We start from the raw sequence: 23,037 nt of genomic DNA, 5'->3' as shown, positions 1-23,037 counted from the left end.
TTTGCGTTTTAGCTCATCACACAAAAGAAACCATCCATATCACAACTGCCAATATAGCTTAGCAACCACACTAGGTTACTTAACATTCAGATTTTTAAAAATGCGTCTGTGCGTGTATGTACGTATGTGTGTGCATGCATGCATCTGTGTGCATACATTCGTATGCGTGCGTAAGTGCATGCGTGTCACATGAATTCGTTGTTTTCACATTGTTACCGAATAGCACAGTAAAAATGAGACTGGAGATTTCTTTTTCCATCAGCAACATTTTCATCTATTTGTGCAATAACTTATTTTTTTCATAATTTGACACTTCTATTTTATGCTAATTATGCCACACTGCATTGTTGTCTTGTACGTGCAGTATAAAAATCAAAAACTGTCTTCAATATTTTGACGCTTTTCTCTGCAGGTGCAAAGGACCTGTGAAAGCTGTGAAACTGTGTTTGGAGAATATTACTGTGACACATGTCATCTATTTGACGTAGACAAGAAACAGTACCACTGCTCGCCGTGTGGAATTTGTAGGTGAGCGTTAAAAGAGCCCTCTGTAGTATTTAGTTTTAGTACGTTTTGCATTTTAACTAACTTGAATACTCATTGAAGTTGTCTTGATTTAATACTATCCCAGCGAGAGTTAAGAGTAGCAAATGTGTTGATAATCCTTTTGAGCTCTTGAACTATCCTGCTGCCGAAACTAATCAGCAACGCAATCTGTTTGAGAACAGATCACATATTGTATTTTTGCTCAGTTATTTCAACAGGGAAAATTGATGGAGATTATCAAAACAATCAGAGGGGAGATGAGGAGAATTTTATTTTACGCAGCGTGTTATGATGATCTGTAATGCACTGCCTGAAAGGGTGGTGGAAGCAGATTCAATAATAACTTTCGAAAGGGATTTGGATAAATATTTGAAGGGGGAAAAAATTGCAGGGCTATGGGGAAAAGAGCAGGAGAGTGGGACTAATTGGGTAGCTCTTTCAAAGAGCTGACGCAGGCACAATGGGCCGAATAGCCACCTTCTGTGCTGTATGATTCTATGATTATAGTTGAGGGAATGTTAGCTGATTAACCTCTTCACGAAGAAGTGGTAAGCATCTCCTTGGGGATGTGTTTGGAGGTTACAGGAGGTAATGTATACTGAGATGGCGAAATACTATCTGGGACACATTGGTCCCTGTGGTGTTGTGACCAGGGGGTGTGCAACCTGTGCAAGGCAATGGGCTGGGGTAAGAGTGGAGGTGTGAGGTTGGATAAATAATCTGGAGTTTAACTGTGGGGATCAGGGAGTATTTATGTACCACTTTGCTCAATAACAACAACTTGCATTTATACAGCACCTTTAACGTAGTAAAATGTCCCAAGGCGCTTCACAGGAGCGATTATCAAACAAAATTTGACACTGAGCCACATGAGATATTAGGACAGGTGACGAAAAGTTTGGTCAAAGAGCTAGGTTTTAAGGAGCTTCTTAAGGAAGGAAAAAGGCAGAGAGGTTTACGCAGGGAATTCCAGAGCTTACATTATGTATGTTAGATAGAGTCCATAATGGAGTAAATTGTATTTAGTCTGTGGTGGGAGGGAACTAGCCTTTCCTCAATCTATGCTTTCCAGTTTCTTATGAATTAGCTTTGGACACTAAGGGAATTAAGGGCTATGGGGATAGGGCAGGAAAGTGGAGTTGAGGTAGAAGATCAGCCATTAGCCAGCAGAGCAGGCTCGAGGGGCCATATGGCCTAACCCTGCTCCTATTTCTCATGTTATGTTAGTTTGTAAATGTTGTATTGGCTGATGCCTGTGATAGATGGGCAGCAGTGTTTAAAATATATTTGTTACCTGGATGTTAGTACTGGACAAGTTCAAATGGAGGTGTTGAGAATAGCACTGGGTTGAGATCAGAAACCTCCATCTTTGGGTTCAGGATCTGTGTAGTGCTACTGTGTTTGACTGCTGTTGATATCAGCATGTGGTGGAACGATCAAGTATTGCAGCAGTACAGCATGAGAGCAGATGTGTGTAAAAGCTGACCAAAGGCAGGTTTGTTGGATTTATGGCCGCCACCTCGCTTATCTCCAGAACACATTAAGGAATGTTTACCATAGGCCGAGGCTGACATTGTTTATCCGAACCAGCTTATTTCGGATGATTAAGGGAGGAGCGGTGGATATCTCCAAGGTCACCCCAGCACAAAAGGGAGTGAGGGATGAGTTGATCAGGACTTTATGAAGACCCTCCGTGCAGTCTTAATGTCTGGGACTTATGTGTTTACTGATAAGGGTCCTCCTCAGGAATGTGAGATGTTTAATGTCATGGGACGACCCAAGGTAGCCCCTGACAAGTGAGTGGTAGACTATACCATGTAAACATGTACCCCCACCTTTCACAGCAGGTGGGTGTTGCTTATTGAAAGGTATAAACATGCTTGTAGTGCTGATGTTCCTTTGAGAGTTAGGTGCGAGCTTGAGGAAGCTTACCACTCTCCCTTTGTGCACAAAGCTTTCTAATAAACTTTAACTTGGTCAGCAGTTCCGTCTCCGTCTGGTTTTGCTCCAGAAATTCGAGTCTAACGTGTTAATAGCAATGTGAGCCAGTAAACCTAGAAAATAACACAGATCAGCTGCTGAAGGGGACAGCTATTTTGCTGGAATATAGAATTACGTAGAAATTTTCTCTAGAGAAAGAAAGGCTGAGGGGCGACCTGATAGAGGTCTTTAAGATTATGAAAAGATATACAGTATCATTGTAGGTACAGCACAGGAGGAGGCCATTCGGCCCATCGTGCCTATGCCGGCTGTTTGAAAGAGCTATCCAATTAGTCCTGTTCCCTTGCTCTTTCCCCATAGCCTTGTAAAAATGTTTTCCCTTCAAGTATTTATCCAAATCAAGTATACTTGATATGTTTCAAACATGTTATAGAGTGCAACACATGGCAGTTTAAATGGGCTATAAAAGCCTTTGAAGGATCCCCAGGACATTTTAAGCTAGACTGGATTTTCTATGTCTTCAATTCTTCGAAGCCTGGAGAAAATAATGTCAACTTGATTTTTCACTAAGGTTGTTTGGTCCTGTTTGCAGTAGTGAAGATGCAGATATGCTAATCTGTCATGAGACTGACAAGTACAGTTCCATCACATTTTGGTGCTATAAAGGGGCCATTGCAATGGGACAAACATTATTTTGGAAGGAGGGGTGGCTTACCAGTGGTGGTAAGCTAATCAGGACTTTGTTATATTAAATTAATTCTGTTTGATTATGTACTTTTGTAATCTTCCTAACAGGATTGGACCAGAAGATAAATTTTTCCACTGTGTGAAATGTAACCTGTGTCTAGCTACTCATCTCCGTGGAAACCATAAGGTAAGTTAGACATGCTGTTTACTGGTGCATCAGGGCATAGTAATGAGTAGCTTACCTATCTTTATCTTTTGGAGGTGGGTGGAGAGAAAAAGACCGAATCCACGTCATTCTGCTGGAATCTTGGCCACTCGCATTAGCAACTTTGATGGCTGAGCAGAAGCCTGCGACACAGACCCCACGCACTCCTGCCCAAAGGAAGCAGCATAGGCTCGAGCATCAAAAGCTGAAAGTTGGAAGAAAAATCAAGTCTTAGATCAGATAGATATAATTTGGTTGAAATCAAATCTCAAATTGCTGTAATAGCCGACAGTCACACTTAAGGGGAAGCTAGATAAGTACACAAGGGAGTAAAGGATAGAAGGATATGCTGATAGGGTGAGATGAAGTAAGGTGGGAGAAGGCTCGTGTGGAGCATAAACACCAGCTCGGACCAGTTGGGCCGAATGGCCTGTTTCTGTGCTGTAATTTCTATGTAATTTCTATGTAAAACACTGGACGGATCCTGGCAGCAGATTTTCTGGATGTGGATTTTTGGGGCAGCACCCGTTTACACTAAAAACAAACTGGCCACCTCATCTGCACTAAAACTCACTACAAATCTTTTTAATCTCATAATTGCTCTAACCGTATCCATGATGTGGATCAGCAGCTGAGGCTTCCATCTCCTTAATTCTTATTTAAATGCTGAACCAAAAAAAAAACTAAAATGACATACTGATTGAATAATGTGCACACTCGATTGGCCCTGGGTGTGACGCTGTTTTGAAACTCTACATGGGGCCCAATTAGACCATCCTCTAGGTCCTTTTTGCTTATTATCTTCCAACAGTTCATTACTTTGAAGAGTCAATTAAACTCTGTATGAGGGCAAATGTTTTGCTCTCTACATAATCAGAATTTAAACATTTGTTTTTCTGCCATCAGTATCATTCAAGCTGTGGCAGCCACCACCTACATTCTCCTTTTGCCAATTGACAGATATAGCACACAATTATAATAGTTCCATTCGAACAGTTCTCCATTTTGTAATGTGGCATATTATCCTATTTACTGAGCTAGTAATCCAGAGGCCTGGACTAGTAATCCAGAGAACGTGAGTTCAAATCGCACCATGGCAGTTTGAGAATTTCAATTCAGTTTAAAGAAAAAGATTCTGGAAATAAAAGGCTGGTATCAGTGAAAATGACTGAGTCTGTCAGATTGTCGTAAAAACCCAACTGATTAACTAATGCCCCTTAGGGAAGGAAATTAATTGTTCTTGCAGCCATTACGCTAGCAGATAGGATGAGATGGTTTCAGCATGAATGCAGTATTGAATTGGTGGTGTGATCATCGCATCCTTTGGAATCTTTACCCTTCACCCCTTTTCGCTCCCTTTCAGACTCTCCATCAAAAAGGAGCATTAAATGTGCTTTGATGTGACCAGCTCCAATATAACACTCCACACATAACAGAAATGAAGTCCAGGAGCTTTGCTACCAGCATTTACAGGCTTCTCCTGCTATTGTCTCTCTCTCTCGCCACCCCCCCCCCCCCACACTCCTGACCCCTTCCCAGGCTATGAGACCAGAGCTTGCAACAAAACTAGTACATGTAACAACATCATTAAGTAACTTGACTATCTGACAGAAATGGGCTTATTTAATGATGCCCCCAGAAGAAAGAGCTGCCACCACAATTAAAGCCGCAAAAAATAATTACTTTAAACTTGGCCATTATCATGGCCTACTCTTGTTCCTATTTTCTATCATAGAATTGCACAGCACAGAAGGAGGCCATTCGGCCCATTGTGCCTGTCCTGGCTCTTTGGAAGAGCTATCCAATTAGTCCCACTCTCCCTGCTCTTTCCCCATAGCCCTGCAGTTTTTTTTCCTTTTTAAGTATTTATCCAATTCCCTTTTGAAAGTTATTATTGAATCTGCTTCCACCGCCCTTTCAGGCAGCGCATTCCAGATCATCACAACTCGCTGCGTAAAAAAAATTCTCCCCATCTCCCCCTCTGGTTCTTTTGCCAATCACCTTAAATCGGTACCAGTGGAAACAGTTTCTCCCTATAAATATTATAAAAAGCAAAACCATTTTGTTAGTGATATTTGTAGCCTCCTCAGCCTCTAGAAACTGGCGTCAGGAAATGGGCGTCAAGCCCAGAACGAGGAAAAGTTGAAGCCCTGGTGTCAGTTTTCAGAAACTAAAGCTAGAATAAGAAATTTCATCAAAAATACTCCAGTTGTTTTTTAATCAAACTGCAACTGAAGACAAAAGCCAGCTGAAGTAGTCGCATAAGCAACTTTAATATCTCAGTTCTGGTGCTGTGCTTTTGTTTATTGAAAATCTAGATGACAGCAAGAGGAGCTATAAATAGCACAAGAGTGCAAGGGGAGGCCAATTGAGATTGGCAATCTGAGAACTTGAAAACGACAACTATTCGCATTTATATAACTAGTGACGTTAAAGTACAATAGTGTCCCGAAACACTTGAGGATAAAAGGATTCCGAGCTAAAGGAGGAAGGATTGGCGGGTGTGACTAAAAGCTGGGTCAAAAATGTGGGTTTTCGGGACGATCAGAAAGGAGGAGCGGGAGGTGGAAAGGCAGAAGGGCTTAGGGAGGGAATTTCACTCGAGTGGGATTCTGTGTGGCTGAAGGCATGGCTGTCAATGGTTGGTTGAAGGCAGGGAGAAATGCACAAGAGGCCAGAGTAAGAGGTTCAAGAGAGTTCATGGGGTGGGGTTTGTAGTAGGGCTGGAGAAATTACTGAGATGCGGGGGGAGGGGGCATGGCCATGGAGGGAGTTAAACAAAAAATATATCGCCGTTCCTTCATCGCTGGGTCAAAATCCTGGAACTCCCTACGTAACAGCACTGTGGGAGAACCTTCCCCACACGGACTGCAGCGGTTCAAGAAGGCGGCTCACCACCACCTTCTCGAGGGAAATTAGGGATGGGCAATAAATGCCGGCCTCGCCAGTTACGCCCACATCCCATGAACGAATAAAAAAAAAAATGACAATTTTAAATATGAGGCATTGGAAGGCTAGGAGCCAGTGTAGATCAGTAAGGACAGAGGTGATGTGCGAACGAGACCTGGTATGGAATAGGAGATGGGCAGCAGAGTTTTGGATGAGCTGAAGTTTATAAAGGACGGGAGGCTGGCTGGGAGAGCATTGGAGTAATTGGGCTTAATTTTAACTCCCCCGCCTGGCGCAAACTGGGCGGGGTGGGCAGTTAAAATGAGAGCAGTCACTTACCCCTCTCATCCCACTGCCCTCCCGCCATGTCCCAGTGTCATCCTGCTGTTTTGAGCGGGCTTGCGGGACACCCACAGGAAGGCTACGGGAGCCGCCTTTAAGTATGTAATCGGGACCTGATCTACAGTTTAAGTCAGAGGCCTGAGCGGGGGAGCAGCGATGGCTTCCCTGTCAAGCCAGACCTGCCGGGAGGTGGATCGTGGGCCAGAAGAGGCCCAGGGAAGTCTGTCATTAAATTTAATTTTAAGTTTCCTTGTAGGCCAGGAGGAGCAGGAGCCTTTGGCTTCACAAGGAGCCTTTGGCCTCCCTTGTCTCGGGCTCGCCCCTCAGTCGTGTTCAGAGACCACGGCTGCGACCTACTGCAGCTGAATTTCCAGCTGCAGTAGGTCGCAGGATTGTACCCGCCCTCCGTTTAAAATTGGGGCCATTGAATCTGGAGGAGACAAAGGCATGTATGAGGATATAAGTGGCAGATAGACTCAGGGAGGGGTGGAGGCAATGTTATGGAGGTGGAAATAAGCAGTCTTTATGATGAGGAGAGTATGCGACTGGAAGCTCAGTTTGGGATTGAATGGGATGTTGAGATTGTGAACAGTCTTGATACGGTCTAAGACAATGGCCGGGAGGGGATCGTGTGGATAGATATGGATTGTGAAGTGGGAGCTGAAGAAGTTGCCTTCAGTCTTCCCAATGTTAACTGGAGAAAGTCACAACTCTTTCAAGAGTGGGCATTGGACAAGTATTCTGACATTGAAGAGGCAGTGCTGGGGTGTCATTGGGGTACATGTGGAAGCTGATCCCGTGCCTGCGGATGATGTGGCCAAGAGACAACGTGTAGATGAGAAAGTGGTGAGGCCAAGCAATGGATCCTGGGGGGACTCTGGAAAGGTGATAATTAGGTTCTACTTATGCATACGCTACTTTTACATGTTGCATCATTGATGCTATAATGGCTTCTCCTTCCACCCTCCCCCCCCCCCCCCCCCCCCACCTACATCCTCATTTGCTGCTATCCCTCAATGGCATCATTTGGAAGCATGGAGTCAGCTTTAACTTGTACACTGGTAATACTGAGTTCTACCCCTCCACCTCCATTGACTGGGGTACTTGCCAACTTTCAGACCTGGATGAGCCAAAACTTTCTCCAGCTAACTATTGGCAAATTCAGAAGCTTTATTTTCGGCGCTCTGAAGCGCCTCCATGTCTCCGACCTTGATTCTCTCTCGCAGCCACCTCAGGCTAAGGACAGAGGTGTGGAACTCTGGCACTCTGCTTCACCCTGAGCTCAATCTCGGATCCAACATCTCAGCCATCACCAAGAATGCTTTCTGTCAATTCTGAAGCATGGACTGCCAGTGCCCCTTCCTTTCTCCCTCTGCCACCGAAACCCTAATCCATGCTTCTAGCAACATCAAGCGGGAGTTCTCCAAGCTCTCGTTGCCTGCTCTCTACGCCTCTGACTTTAAGATTCTTGTCTTCACCTTCGAATCCCTCCATGATCTCACTGCTTCCCCCCCCACCTTTTGGGATATTCCTCAGGTGTACATCCCCTGCATATACCCTCCACTCTTCTGACATCAGTCTATTACTTGTTCCCTGCTTCCTCCACTGGATTGGCAGTTGCTGTTTCAGCCATTTATCTCCCCTGGAATTCCATCTCAAGGCATCTCCCCTTTGTCACCTCCTTTCCTGCCTTCAAAAGCCTTCTAATGAACCATCTATTTGTGATTTCACACTGTTCACATCGTTCTCTTATCTTTCTCCCTCCTATTCAATGTTTGCTCGTCCGCTGCCCTGTAAAATGTTCTAAGAAGTTACTCAATGCCAGAGAAATATAATTTGTATGTTACTCCTAGTTTGAAGTTTTTGTCAAACTTACGTTAATCTGTTAGATATCGGTTTCATTGCTACAGCTTGTGATTTTCTTTTTAAAATATGGGTAATGGCGTGTGAGTTACTGACACTGTTCATTCCTTCTGCAGTGTGTTGAAAACGTTTCACGGCAAAACTGTCCAGTGTGCATGGAGGTAAGACCAAAACCACCAAGACTGTGTGTTGAATATAGAATCGGTGTTAAGTTTGTTTCTGGGAACATGCGTTTGCCTATTAACCTTGTTCTAGAACCGTACTGCTAAACAGTGAGACCAAACTAACTAACACGTAGATATGAGTTCAAATTATCCATTTTACATTGGCTGGATTGGGCAATTTGTAAACTTTTGATGCCATAACAGATAAAGTGTTAGTAATTCTTCTCTAACTTCTGTGGGAACCATTTTACTTCATAGCCTAAATACACGAGTTGCAATAATTACGAAGCAGCTAACCTGAGACATGAATAGCACATATACTAGTAACTATAATAGATTCTTGGGTAATGTAGTACCCTCAGTCTTTACTTTGATAATTGCATGATAGAGGAACCAAATTATGCTAGTATCAATAATGCCAGCAAAAAGCAAATAATGCCATAAAAAAGCAAACAGAGCACTGGAGTTCACTTCTTGAGGGATAGAATTGAAAAGCAGAGAGGTTATGTTAAACTTGTATAGAACCTTGGTTAGACCACACTTGGAGTATGGGGCACAGTTCTGGTCTCCATATTATAAAATGGATATAGAGGCATTGAAGAAGGTGCAAAAAAGATTTACAAGGTTGATACCAGAACTGAGAGGTTTTAACTATCAGGAAAGATTGAACAGGCTGGGGCTCTTGTCTCTAGAAAAGAGAAGGCTGAAGGGTGACCTGATAGAGGTCTTTAAGATTATGAAAGAGTTTGATAGGGTAGACGTAGAGAAGATGCTTCCAACTGTGGGAGAGACCAGAACTAGGGGCCATAAATATAAGATAGTCACATTAATGACTTGGATATGAATGTAAAAGGTATGATCAGTAAGTTCGCTGATGATACAAAGATTGGTAGGGTGGTAAATAGTGAGGAGGATAGCCTCAGTCTGCAGGACGATATAGATGGGTTGGTCAGATGGACGGAACAGTGGCAAATGGAATTTAACCCGGAAAAGTGCGAGGTGATGCACTTTGGAGGGACTAACAAGGCAAGGGAATACACAATGAATGGGAGGACCCTAGGCAAGACAGAGGGTCAGAGGGATCTTGGTGTGCAAGTTCACAGATCCCTGAAGGCGGCGGAACAGGTAGATAAGGTGGTAAAGAAGGCATATGGGATACTTGCCTTTATTAGCCGAGGCATAGAATATAAGAGCAAGGAGGTTATGATGGAGCTGTATAAAACACTGGTTAGGCCACAGCTGGAGTACTGTGTGCAGTTCTGGTCGCCACACTACAGGAAGGATGTGATCGCTTTGGAGAGGGTGCAGAGGAGATTCACCAGGATGTTACCAGGGCTGGAGCGCTTCAGCTATGAAGAGAGACTGGGAAGATTGGGTTTGTTTTCCTTGGAGCAGAGGAGGCTGAGGGGGGACATGATTGAGGTGTACAAAATTATGAGGGGCACAGATAGGATGGATACTAAGGAGCTTTTTCCCTTCGTTGAGGGTTCTATAACAAGGGGACATAGATTCAAGGTAAAAGGCGGGAGGTTTAGAGGGGATTTGAGAGAGAACTTTTTCACCCAGAGGGTGGTTGGAGTCTGGAACTCACTGCCTGAAAGGGTTGTGGAGGCAGGAACCCTCACAACATTCAAGAAGCATTTGGATGAGCACTTGAAATGCCATAGCATACAAGGCTACGGACCAAATGCTGGAATATGGGATTAGAGTAGACAGGGCTGATGGCCGGCGCGGACACGATGGGCCGAAGGGCCTCTATCCGTGCTGTATAACTCTATGACTCTATGACTAATAAATCCAATAGGGAATTCAGGAGAAATTTCTTTACCCAGAGAGTGGTGAGAATGTGGAACTCGCTACCACAAGGAGTAGTTGAGGCGAATAGTGTAGATGCATTTAAGGGGAAGCTAGATAAACACATGAGGAGAAAGGAATAGAAGGATATGCTGATAGGGTGAGATGAAGAGGGGTGGGAGGGACCAGTTGGGCCGCGTGGCTTGTTTCTGTGCTGTACATTCTATGTAGTATTAAATACCAGGCTTTGGTTAAGCAATTAGAGTCTAAATATACAGGCAAATTCAGTGATCCCAAGCTCCCAGTGGAGTACCACACTCAAATGGAGTGCAGGGTGGCGATGGGGCTACAATAGTGCTGTGCAGATTCTCTGACCCATGCTCCCTTAGAATGTGGTTCTCTGCTGGGAGCATGGGGTCGGTGAATTCACCCTATAGTCCAAGATTCCCTGCTTTTCTCTTTACCTTTAGTTTTACTGTGTTTTTCTTTTAACTGTTTCATTTTATTGTAATAGGACATTCACACTTCCCGCATTGGGGCACATGTCCTTTCCTGTGGTCATCTTCTTCACAAGTGAGTGTACTAAATTCTAACTTTACCGCAACACGTGACTTCTAGAGCAAAGGTGCATCTTGGTGAGGCCCACAAAGCTAAGAGGAATTGATGAGGGTCTGAGACCTGCAGACGTTCATTAAACCAGTTTATTAAAATACAGTGCTTGATCCAGCGATTTCAAAAATACATTTCTTCAGGAACAATCTGGGTTATTTGTCAACACTTGGGAGCTGCCCAAAGTAAAGTGAATAATGAAATGAAAAGCATGGCACAGATTAAGGGTTTGAAACTTGGATTCAGTTTTGCTATTTGTATTCCTCTTCCTTATGCTGCATTCATACTGCAGCCGCCATTCTCAGACTTGTAGCTACAATATTGGTTCCAGCTAGGCAGTACTCCATTTACACTGCCAGCTGGAACTTCAGTTTTTGCGCCAGAGTGTGTATTTGAGCGAGGGACGGTAATCTGAGCACTTATGAGCTAATTCAGTATCTGGACCGGCGAGTTTGAAATGAAGAAGTGGGGTGGAAGGGAAGAGATCACAGTCTGATCCTTGATCAGTGAACATGTCAGCACTTCGAGGTGAAATTCATCGTGGGCAGTAGTGCAAAACATGCAATAGCAAATTGACGCTCCACCTGATATTCTCCCCCCTCCCCCCCCCCCCCCCCCCAAAAAAAAAATTCCCACATGTATATAGAGTCAACTCAGTTTAGTATATGTTGCTTTAAATGTATGTTTTGGCGTGTTTAAAAACTGAAATTCCTCGCTATTTCTCGCTGAAATAAATTGGGCTAGCACTATGTTGGGAAGGAGGAGTTTTTATTGAATTTCTAAGAGCATTGGTGCTCAGCCAACTGAGGATCATGAGTTGGAGTCACAGGGCTGCTCATGACATACATTTGAGCTCAGCTGAGTGAAGTTAGGCCAGACTACCAGTTAGTGGATCATATGAAAGTTAATGATCTATGTTGGGGGGGTGGTGAAAGGAGGGAGAGAAATAGACTGGAGCGAAATAATGGCCCAGACACTTTGCTGGTGTGGGGCATTTCACACTGTGCGCCGTGCAGCTCGAAAATTCTCTGCCCTGCATGTTGCTGGAAGTGCGAGCTGATAACGGGCAACGGGGCATCTGGGACCCTGGTGAACGACGGGACCAACAGTCTATCTCCTTAACCAGTGAGATTTAAGGATTGAGAAATCATAGAATCATAGGTTACAGCACGGAAGGAGGCCATTCGGCCCATCGAGTCCGCGCCGGCTCTATGCACGAGCAATCCAGCTAGTCCCACTGCCCCGTCCTACCCCGTAGCCCCGCACATTTTTTAGTTTCAAGTACTTATCTAGTTCCCTTTTGAAGGCCATGATTGAATCTGCCTCCACCACTCCCTCGGGCAGTGCGTTCCAGATCCTAACCACTCGCTGTGTAAAAAAAATTTTTCCTCATGTCACCTTTAGTTTTTTTGCCAATCACCTTAAATCTATGCCCTCCGGTTCTTGACCCCTCCACCAATGGGAACAGTTTCTCTCTGTCTACTCTGTCTAGACCCTTCATGATTTTGAATACCTCTATCAAATCTCCTCTCAACCTTCTCTCTCTGTTCCAAGGAGAACAACCCCAGCTTCTCCAGTCTATCCACGTAATTTAAGTCCCTCATCCCTGGAATCATTCTAGTAAATCTCCTCTGCACCCTCTCTAAGGCCTTCAAATCCTTCCTAAAGTGCGGAGCCCAGAATTGGACACAATACTCCAGTTGTGGCCGAACCAGTGATTTATAAAGGTTCATCATGACTTCCTTGCTTTTGTACTCTATGGCTCTATTTATAAAGCCCAGGACCCTGTATACTTTTTTAACCGCTTTCTCAATCTGCCCTGCCACCTTCAACGATTTATGCACATACACCCCCGGATCCCTCTGTTCCTCCATCCCTTTTAGAATTGTGCTTTCTAGTTTATGTTGCCTCTCCTAATTTTTCCTACCGAAATGCATCACCTTGCATTTTTCCGCGTTAAACTTCATCTGCCACGTGTCCGCCCATGCCACCAGAGTGTCTCTATCCTCTTGAAGTCTATCACTAGAGATGTTAAACCGAGACCCCGTCTGCCTCTTCCAGATGCTTCAGGTGGACATTAAAGATCTCACGGCACTATTTGAAGCGAGCAGGAAATGCTCCCGGTGTCTGGGCCAAAATTCTGTCCTCCACTAAAAATAGATGAAATGACTACATTTTGAAAGCGCTTCATTGGCTGTAAAGCACTTTGGGATGTCCTGAGGTTGTGAAAGTTGCTATATAAATGCAAGTTCGTTCTTTGTGTGAGCTTTGGTAGTGAATGTGGGCACAACCACAGAGGGACCCTCCCAGCTGCGTCCCATCCTAAATTAACTGGTATTAATTGCATTGTTCTTTGTGGGATCTTGCTATGTGTAGAATGGATGCTGCATTCACCTACATTACAACAGTGACTGCACTTCAAAGCAATCATAGTATATGAGGTGTTTTAGGGAATTTCTGAGCCCAATGTTAAGGCACTATATATAAATGCAAGTCTTTCAATTGTGTCTCTCAATTCCTTCATCAATAGGGCCCTTTAAAGACCTGCCCAGAGGAACGACGGAAAAGGAAATAGGGCGAATTAGAGTCAATTCAGGTACAGAAGAGAAATAGAGAGGGAAAGAAAGACTTGATTGAGAGAGAGATTTTTAGTGGCCAGTCACTGAGAAACGATTACAATACTCTGGGCATCCAAGGGCTTGTCTGTCCAAAGGGGAGAAGGATGCATGGTGATGGCTTTCTTACAGATGCTGTAAATGCCAGCAGTGCCTTTCAAAGACTGACAGTTGGAGAGAAATATGAAACTCGCTTTAAATCAATATATAAATCTTTGAACAACTGTACAATCACGCAGCTAAAATTTTAACTGGCCGTTTGATTCACCCTCACACTGTCCAGTATTGGGGGATCTGACCAACATTGTTGCCGTGTGGCAGGTGGGTACCTCTGAAGATAACTGAAGCCAATCCATGGGGCATTTGGAATAATAAATCACAATCCACTTCCATAATCGTTCCTACTAAAATTAGTTGAACAATTTCAGCAGTCCAACGATGTAGCATGTTAGTGCAGAGTTCTAGACAGCCTCACCTGGTGAGTCCTTGAATGCTTCCAGACTGTCAAAGGCAATGCTCAATGGAATACAGGTGTTTCCTATATGACACTGAACATTGGCTCTTGGACAGTCTGGGAGTTAAAACACTGGTCCAATTCACCAAGGTGTTCTGAGCAGCCAGTTACAGAAGTCTAGGAGCAGGTTGCCTGTCAGTGTCTTGGTTGAGGAATTGTATGAGAAAATAGAAAAAGACATGGTAGCATTTTAAAAAACGCCCAGGTATATAGACTACTCAGTTGTTTCTATAAAATACCATGTTCATCTCACTTGAGAGGAAGACCATTGTAACTCACTGAGGTCATAACTATCAGGAATGATTGAACAGACTGGGGCTCTTTTCTCTAGAAAAGAGAAGACTGAGGGGTGACCTGATAGAGGTCTTTAAAATTGTGAAAGGGTTTGATAGGGTAGACGTAGAGAAGATGTTTCCACTTGTGGGGGAGACCAGAACTAGAGGCCATAAATATAAGATAGTCACTAATAAATCCAATAGGGAATTCAGGAGAAACTTCTTTACCCAGAGAGTGGTGAGAATGTGGAACTTGCTACCACAAGGAGTAGTTGAGGCGAATAGAATAGATACATTTAAGGGGCAGCTGGATAAACACATGAGGGAGAAAGGAATAGAAGGATATGCTGATAGGGTGAGATGATGTAGGGTGGAAGGAGGCTCGAGTGGAGCATAAACACCAGCATAGACCTGTTGGGCCGAATGGCCTGTTTCTGTGCTGTAAATTTTGTTTCTTTCTGCCTAATGGTATTCTACTAATGGTGGCCTGTTGTGTCCCTTCAAATTAACTTTGCAGCTCAGTAACAGCCTGATAGCTTCAAACTACGTATTCTATAGTCTCATCTTTCCATGTCAGCATTTAAAGAAAATATAGCCATTTAATCTCTTCTGCTTATTCGACCTATCTACTCTAATCCCATTTCCCGGCCCGTTCCCTATATCCTTTCAAATACTCATCCCATTCCATTTTAGATGAGATAGTCACAGCTTCAATAAAAGAAAGACTTGCATTTATATAGCGTCTTTCACAACCTCAGGATGTTCCAAAGCACTTTACAGCCAATGAAGTACTTTTGAAGTGTAGTCACTGTAATGTAGGAAACGCGGCAGCCAATTTGCACACAGCAAGGTCCCACAAGCAGCAATGTGATGATAATCAGATAATCTGTTTTTTCAGTGATGTTGGTTGAGGGATAAATAGTGGCCAGGACATTGGGGCGAACTCCCCTGCTCTTCTTCGAAATAGGGATCTTTTACCTCCGCCTGAGAGGGCAGACGGGGCTTCGGTTTAACACCTCATCAGAAAAACGGCACCTCCAACAGTGCAGCACTCCCTCAGTACCGGTACTGGGAGTGCCAGCCTAGATTTTGTGCTCAAGTCTCTGGAATGGGACTTGAACCCACAGCCATCTGGCTCAGAGGTGACGGTGCTGCCCACTGAGCCCCAGCTGACACCTATAGCCACTTATGCTGAAACATTCGATGTTTTAATGGCGCTCTGTGAGATAAAATTCTTCTAACTTCACCCTTTTTTTTTCTAGTGATAATCCTGAGTCTCCTATGCCTCCTTGTTAACAATTTGCTAACCAGTGGAACCAATCTTTCACTGTTTACTCTCCTAAAAACCTTTTGTAATTTTGAAACCTTTATTAGATCCCCCTCCCTTAACCACCTTTCCCATGGGGGATAAAAGTGCCATTTTTTTGTATCTTTCTTCATGACTATAATGTCTCATTTATGGTATAATTCAGTTTTCATATAATTAAGTGCAACAGACCCGACCTAAGATGTTCACCAGATAATTACTTAAAATTGGACGATGGTTAAGACAAATAAACTGCACAGACCTTCTCCTTTTTACATCGTTCACCTGACGAAGGAGGAAGCCTCCGAAAGCTTGTGAATTTAAAATAAAATTGCTGGACTATAACTTGGTGTTGTAAAATTGTTTACAATTGTCAACCCCAGTCCATCACCGGCATCTCCACATCCTTTTTAATGACAAGTATGTTTATGTTAATGAGTGTTCTGATGTTAGACTTGGCCCCGATAACGTCACTGGAAAAGGAATTCCAAAATTAGGAGTGAGCCCGATTAAAACCCGACAACATCAGCGTTGGCTTTTACTGCTGTCCTCTTGTGTCTCTCACAGTCACTGTGTTTAGCGCAGAGATTTTCTCACTGCCTCTCTATAATGCTGAGCAGCATCAAAGAGGAGCGCACTTTCTGCTGCCTGTGTTATGTACAGGTGGTTGAATGAAGTTTTACGGAGGGGGAGGGAAGGAGGAGAGAAAGCTTTGAAGATGCACTCAGCTCCTTTTAGCGTCATACTTTGCTGAGATATTTGTAAACATTTTATTAATTTGAAGTATTTTACCTGTTCCAAAATTGTTTTGCTGATTAAACCTGTGGTTTTCTGATTTTGAAACCGTCTGTTTTGTTCTGAAAAAGCATGTATTCATTCGCAGATAACGTCACCCAATCTTTCGAACTGAATGCAAGGAGAAAGAAATGAAAATCAGAAGGCCTGAATGTTAACCAAAAAATAATTTGCTCTCTTTTCTCCCCCCAGGACCTGCTATGAAATGCTGTTTAATAAAGGGTAAGTGTTTTGAAGTGTGAGTATTGTGTATGGTCGTGGAAGGAGTATAAGTAATATGATTAACAAAATATCTTGTGTTGCCCAGCTGAGTGGTAAATCAAGGGTATCTAGGGTACAATTGTTAATGCACTGTTTATAGCAAAATCTTGGAATCATTTTTTTATTGATACAAAATTGAAAATTCAGTCTTTCACTTTTTTACATTGCGTTTTGACTCTCCTGTCTGTAACCCTGTTCTTTCAGAGCCTATCGGTGTCCTTTATGTATGCAGTCTGCTGTTGACATGTCTAAATACTGGGAGGAACTAGACACAGAAATAGCCCAGACCCCTATGCCCTCAGACTATCTGAATATGATTGTTAAGGTAAGAGCTGAATTTTACTTCCCATATTTAACAGCCAGCTTACCAGCACTTGCAATAATCCCAAGAGATGTTTACAAGTGTAAACTTAATGTCTGGGGTTCAGCAGAAAATACTGCAGTGAGAGTACTATCGAGGCCTTGCCCTTATGTAAACTTGACCTAATTTACTAAAGCCACTCTGAAACCTACACAACTGCAAGGAGCTGTTCACAATATTTCAGTGCCGCTTCAGCCCAAAGCATCTCATCCTTCCAGTGGCAAGCAACCTGAAAGGGGACAAAAAAGTTGAATTGTATAGAGTTTTACAGCACAGAAACAGGCCATTCGGCCCACTGGTCTATGCCGGTGTTTATGCTCCACACGAGCATCCTCCCATCCTACTTCGTCTAACCTTCTCCCTCGTGTTTATCTAGCTTCCCCTTAAATGCATCTATGCTATTCGCCTCAACTACTCCTTGTGGTAGCAAGTTCCACATTCTCACCACTCTCTGGGTAAATAAGTTTCTCCTGAATTTCTTATTGGATTTATTAGTGACTATCTTATATTTAGGGCCCATAGTTTTGGATTCCCCCACAAGTAGAAACATCTTCTCTATGTCTACCCTATCGAACCGCTTCATCATTTTAAAGACCTCTGTCAGGTCACCTTTCAGCCTTCTCTTTTCTGGAGAAAAGAGTCCCAGCCGGTACAGTCTTTCCTGAATTATCACTATCAGATTTGTAAGACACCTTGTGAATTCACCAATGGACGTGCCAACATAGAATCATAGTCAATTCACTAGTAGAGCAAATCACGTTTAGTGAGTAAATCAAACCTCAAGAATGGGAATGAATGAATGGGTGTATGAAAACAAATTAATGTAAAAATAGCAGGGTATTGGGAAAGAGCAGAGGAATGGGACTAATTGGATAGCTCTTTCAAGGAGCTGGCACAGGCACGATGGGCTGAATGTCTGTCTTTTGTGCTGTATGATTCTGTATAAAAAAATACACTGTATAAACAAAGCACAGTAATGGCTGAAATAAAAAAGGTTGTTTTAGCTTATTTACTCGTGGAGAGGAATCGTATTTGTTTACTAGCGCTGTTACTTAGAGCTGTTGAGCATATAGTAATTATAGTAATGCACTAGCAACCCAGAGGTCAGGAGTTCAAATCCCACATGCCATGTCCTATAATTGAATTCAATAAATCTGGTAATTTGTGGGCTAGCACCAAGGAAAATCACCATGAAAGCTGCTGGATTGTTAATTAATATCCTTCAGAAAGGTGAACCTGCTACCCGTACCTGATCTGGTCTACATGTGACTCTAGTCCTAGACTATGTTGAAGTGGCCTAACAAGTCATTCAATTATTATGGTTGGGGAATAAATGCAGCCTTGCCATTGTCACCCACAATCCTGGGAACAAATTAAAAGGTTAAATACTGCTGGGTTTTTTGGGTTGTCATTGTGTGATAGAATTCCAGTTCTGAAAGTAGTGTCAGTCGGTCTCGCCTCTCAGTCAGAAGGTTGTTGGTTCAGGTCCCCCGCCAGAGACTTGAGCACAAAATCCAGGCTGACACTCCCAGTGCAGTACTGAGGGAGGTGCTGCCTTTCGGATGACATGTTAAACTGAGGTCATGTCAGGTGGACGTAAAAGATCCCACAGCACTATTTCGAAGAAGAGCAGGGGAGTTCCCTGGTGTCCTGGGCCAATATTTATCCCTCAACCAACATCACTGGAAATGGATTATCTGGTCATTATCACATTGCTGTTTGTGGGATCTTGCTGTGCGCAAATTGGCTGCCGCGTTTCCTACATTACAACAGTGACGACGCTTCAAAAATTCTTGGTTGGCTGTAAAGCGCTTTGGGACGTCCTGAGGTCATGAAAGGCGCTATAGAAATGTAAGTCTGTCTTTGTTTTCTTTTTAGTGTGCATGGCACATTCTGTCATCCGCCTCGAATGAATGCTACATGATTGTGTGATTACTTTTACAGATCATGTGTAATGACTGCCAGCTTCACAGCACTGCGCCATTCCACGTGTTGGGTTTGAAGTGCAGCGGATGTGGATCTTACAACACGGCCCAAGATGGAGGACTGATCGCACCACAGTAACAGCAATGATGCACAGCATGCCATCCTGTAGAAATCTCAATTAAACCTCCTGAAAGTGGACTTCAAATATCTGGTTGACTAACTTGCTTTGACATTTTTCCAATTAACCAGCTGAAAACATCCATGTCATTGTCATTTATAATTGCCGTTCATGTAATGTAACTCAAAAGTTTCGGGGGCCAGTGATCCAGAAACTCTTAGATGTATGTTTTTTGTATTTTTTCCCCATTTGCCGTGTGCATGCCTGGTAAACTTGAAACAATTTTCCAGTTTGTGTTGAGCTTGGCAAACTAGCCATTGTCTTCTATCTAGAATAACTGATCTTTCAGTTAGTGCACTGAGATGTTAGGTCACCTTTGGAAATGGGAGCACATTGGGGCCCATCTCCTGTAATCATGATTATAGGAAATTTTGTGTGCTATCTTGTAACTCAAAATCTCAAATGGAATTCCTCTTAGCCACAATATTCTTTTCAAGAGCACACAGAGGTTGGAAACATTCTGTGCTTAAACCCTGGCTTCTCCCATCAATGGCTGCAGCAATAAGACTTGTGAAGAGCCAGCGTAAAAATACTCGCATTCTTTATGTCCAAGTTATGAGTGAGTTCAGTGTGTCTAAAACTGTCTTCAGGTTTTAATTGATCCTATAGGTCATTCACTCCTCAGACACTGGGTTGCTTAAAAAAAAAAGGCAGTGCGAGGATTGTATGTTTGTGCGATTATATAACGCTCCTGCCCAAAATGCTCAGCAGCACAACATTCATTCTTTAAATATCATTCAAGCACCATGAAAGCGTTAAAAAAAAAATTATGCTAGGTTTTGGAAATTGGATTTAGTTTATACTGATATTTCCATGTCTACATTCTGTAACATTATTTTAACTACTATGATTGGTGTCTAGAATCTTCTATATCATTTTCCCAGGAGCATTTTTGTGACTTTTGGTATTTCATTTTGTAGTCCCTTATTTTTCAGTGTCTTTTTCATCCTTTAATTCTAAAAAGGTCATTCTGTAATCTGGCTCTCCCAAGTGGGGAATGTCGCTTGCAGTGAGCGCAACCCAGGAAAATCACAGCTTGCCCGCCCGCGATGTGCTTCCTGCTTAATATGTGTCAGCTCAGCGGGCAGCTCTCTCGCCTCTGAGTCAGAAGGTCATGGGTTCAAGCCCCACTCCAGAGACTTGAGCTCAAAAATCCAGGCTGACAATCCCATTGCAGTACTGAGGGAGTGCTGCACTGTTGGAGGTGCCATCTTTCAGGTGAGATGTTAAACTAAGGCTCCGTCTGCCCCCCTCAGGTGGACGTAAAAGATTCTATGGCACTATTTCGAAGAAGAGCAGGGGAGTTCTTCCAGTGTCCAGGCCAACATTTATCCCTCAACCAACATCACGAAAACAGATTAAGTGGTCATTTATCTCATTGCAGTTTGTGGGATTTTGCTGTGCGCAAATTGGCTGCCGCGTTTCCCTACATTACAACAGTGACTACACTTCAAAAGTACTTCATTGGCTGACATCCTGAGGTTGTGAAAAAAAGGCGCTGTATAAATACAAGTTCTTTCTTTAATATGTCTGTGGATACTGAGTTACCACACATGGCAAATGTTTATAACCCTAGAAACACAATGGGCATGCACACGGTCAATTTGGGTCGAAGAATGTGTGTAATGGTTTGATGCTCCATTCACTGGATGCTATTCATTCATTCATGGTAACAGTATAATTTGATATTAATACAGGAACCATTGGTCCAGGCTGTTCAAAAATTGAATAACTTCAACCTGGTGAAAATGTGAGGGAAAAACTTGGCACTCCATGAAAATTGAATTTGTTGTAAAAATGTCAGGGTTTTGTTTTCTTCATATCTTGGTTCTTATATCCTGCTTCTGGCGTGTGATCTTTTTCCCTCCATGGAGATTGTTGATCCGTTTTGTTCGCTATCTTATTGCACAGCATGCTTGAAATTTAAACATAGAGTGAGGCTATCTCAGCCCATAATGCCCGAGCCACTGCATGCTCCACATTGTAGGTGTCTATTCTGGCTCTGTTACCCTGCCTTTTAATTTTTCCTTCAAGTGTTTATTCCTTAAATGCTGGGAGTGAATTAGCATCAATACACCAACTTCTTGTGTTTATAAAGCACCTGTAACACAGCAAAACATCCCAAGACACCGAATGGCAAATCGCCGTTTCTGGTAATCCTAATAACCCTTTGTGTGGGGAAAAAAAGGTTTCTTCTAACTTATCCTTTTATGCTTCTACTAACGTTAAGTTTTTTAAAATTAATTCTCGGGTTGTGGGTGTCGCAGGCAAGGCCGGCATTTATTGCCCATCCCTAGTTACCCTGGATATAACGGAGGGCCTTGCTATAAGCCACTTCAGAGGGCAGTTAAGAATCGACCATGTTGGAGTGGGACTGGAGTCACATATAGGCCAGAACAGGTAAGTAATGGCAGGCTCCCTTCCCTAAAGGACATTAGTTTATGCCCCCTTTTGTTAATTTTTAAGTTTGAGCGCTTCCATTAGATTTCCTCTTGAACCTTCTCCACTCCAGTGGATACAGCCCTAGTTTTTCATGTCTTTCGTCCCAGATATTGTCCTAATAAATCTGTGTTGCACTTTTCTTTGGCTCCAGTATCCGTTCTATCATGGGGCGTCCAAAATGTACAAGATGCTCCAACTGTGGCTTAACCAATTCTTGGCATAGATTGAACATAATTTCTTTGGATTGTATTTAATGCAACTATATAAAACCCAAAGTACCATTTGGCCCTTTTCTGATTTTTTTTTTTCCCACCTGTAATTGTGCTTGTAGGGATTCCTTATAGCTTTGTTCCTCTACTCTGTTGAACATTATTTGAATGGGCAAAACTCTGGCAAATGGAATTCAATGTAGACAAATGTGAGGTCATTCACTTTGGATCAAAAAAGGATAGACCAGGGTACTTTCTAAATGGTAAAAAGTTAAAAACAGTGGATATCCAAAGGGACTTAGGGGTACAGGTACATAGATCATTGAAGTGTCATGAACAGGTGCAGAAAATAATCAAGAAGGCAAATGGAATGCTGGCCTTTATATCTAGAGTACTAGAGTACAAGGGGGCAGAAGTTATGCTGCAGCTGTACAAAACCCTGGTTAGACCGCACCTGGAGTACTGTGAGCAGTTCTGGGCACTGCACCTTCGGAAGGACATATTGGCCTTGGAGGGAGTGCAGCGTAGGTTTACTAGAATGATACCCGGACTTCAAGGGTTAAGTTACGAGGAGAGATTACACAAATTGGGGTTGTATTCTCTGGAGTTTCGAAGGTTAAGGGGTGATCTGATCGAAGTTTATAAGATATTAAGGGGAACAGATAAGGTGGATAGAGAGAAACTATTTCTGCTGGTTGGGGATTCTAGGAGTAGGGGGCACAGTCTAAAAATTAGAGCCAGATCTTTCAGGAGTGAGATTAGAAAACATCTCTACACACAAAGGGTGGTAGAAGTTTGGAACTCTCTTCCGCAAACGGCAATTGATACTAGCTCAATTGCTAAATTTAAATCTGAGATAGATAGCTTTTTGGCAACCAAAGGTATTGAGGGATATGGGCCAAAGGCAGGTTTATGGAGTTAGATCACAGATCAGCCATGATCTTATCAAATGGCGGAGCAGGCACGAGGGGCTGAATGGCCTAATCCTGTTCCTATGTTCTATTATACCATTTTGTTTTATTGAGTTTTTCAGTATTTTGTTTTGTTACTTGGGGGTTTATTTTGGATTGTATTTTCTCTATAATAATCAGGATTTGGTTCTGACGCATTCTAAG

The 23,037-nt window shown here is 43.0% G+C and overlaps 1 protein-coding gene across 1 annotated transcript in view; it reads left to right on the top strand.

The window, feature by feature from the left end:
- The window catches only part of rchy1 (ring finger and CHY zinc finger domain containing 1), a 35,701-nt gene extending 13,703 nt beyond the window's left edge, over positions 1-21,998 (top strand). The window contains exons 3-9 of the mRNA XM_067994537.1: positions 413-528; positions 3,283-3,361; positions 8,590-8,634; positions 10,946-11,004; positions 16,738-16,767; positions 17,011-17,131; positions 19,112-21,998. Of these exons, the coding sequence (XP_067850638.1) occupies positions 413-528; positions 3,283-3,361; positions 8,590-8,634; positions 10,946-11,004; positions 16,738-16,767; positions 17,011-17,131; positions 19,112-19,231 (570 nt within the window). The 3' untranslated portion in view covers positions 19,232-21,998. The remainder of the gene's footprint in view (positions 1-412; positions 529-3,282; positions 3,362-8,589; positions 8,635-10,945; positions 11,005-16,737; positions 16,768-17,010; positions 17,132-19,111) is intronic.
- The last annotated feature ends 1,039 nt before the right edge of the window (positions 21,999-23,037 follow it).

The sequence above is a fragment of the Heptranchias perlo genome, chromosome 1 (genome assembly GCF_035084215.1).
Source record: "Heptranchias perlo isolate sHepPer1 chromosome 1, sHepPer1.hap1, whole genome shotgun sequence".
NCBI classification, from domain to species: Eukaryota; Metazoa; Chordata; class Chondrichthyes; order Hexanchiformes; family Hexanchidae; genus Heptranchias; species Heptranchias perlo.
Note: the sequence above shows the minus strand (reverse complement) of the source record. Positions and strands in the feature narration are given on the sequence as shown.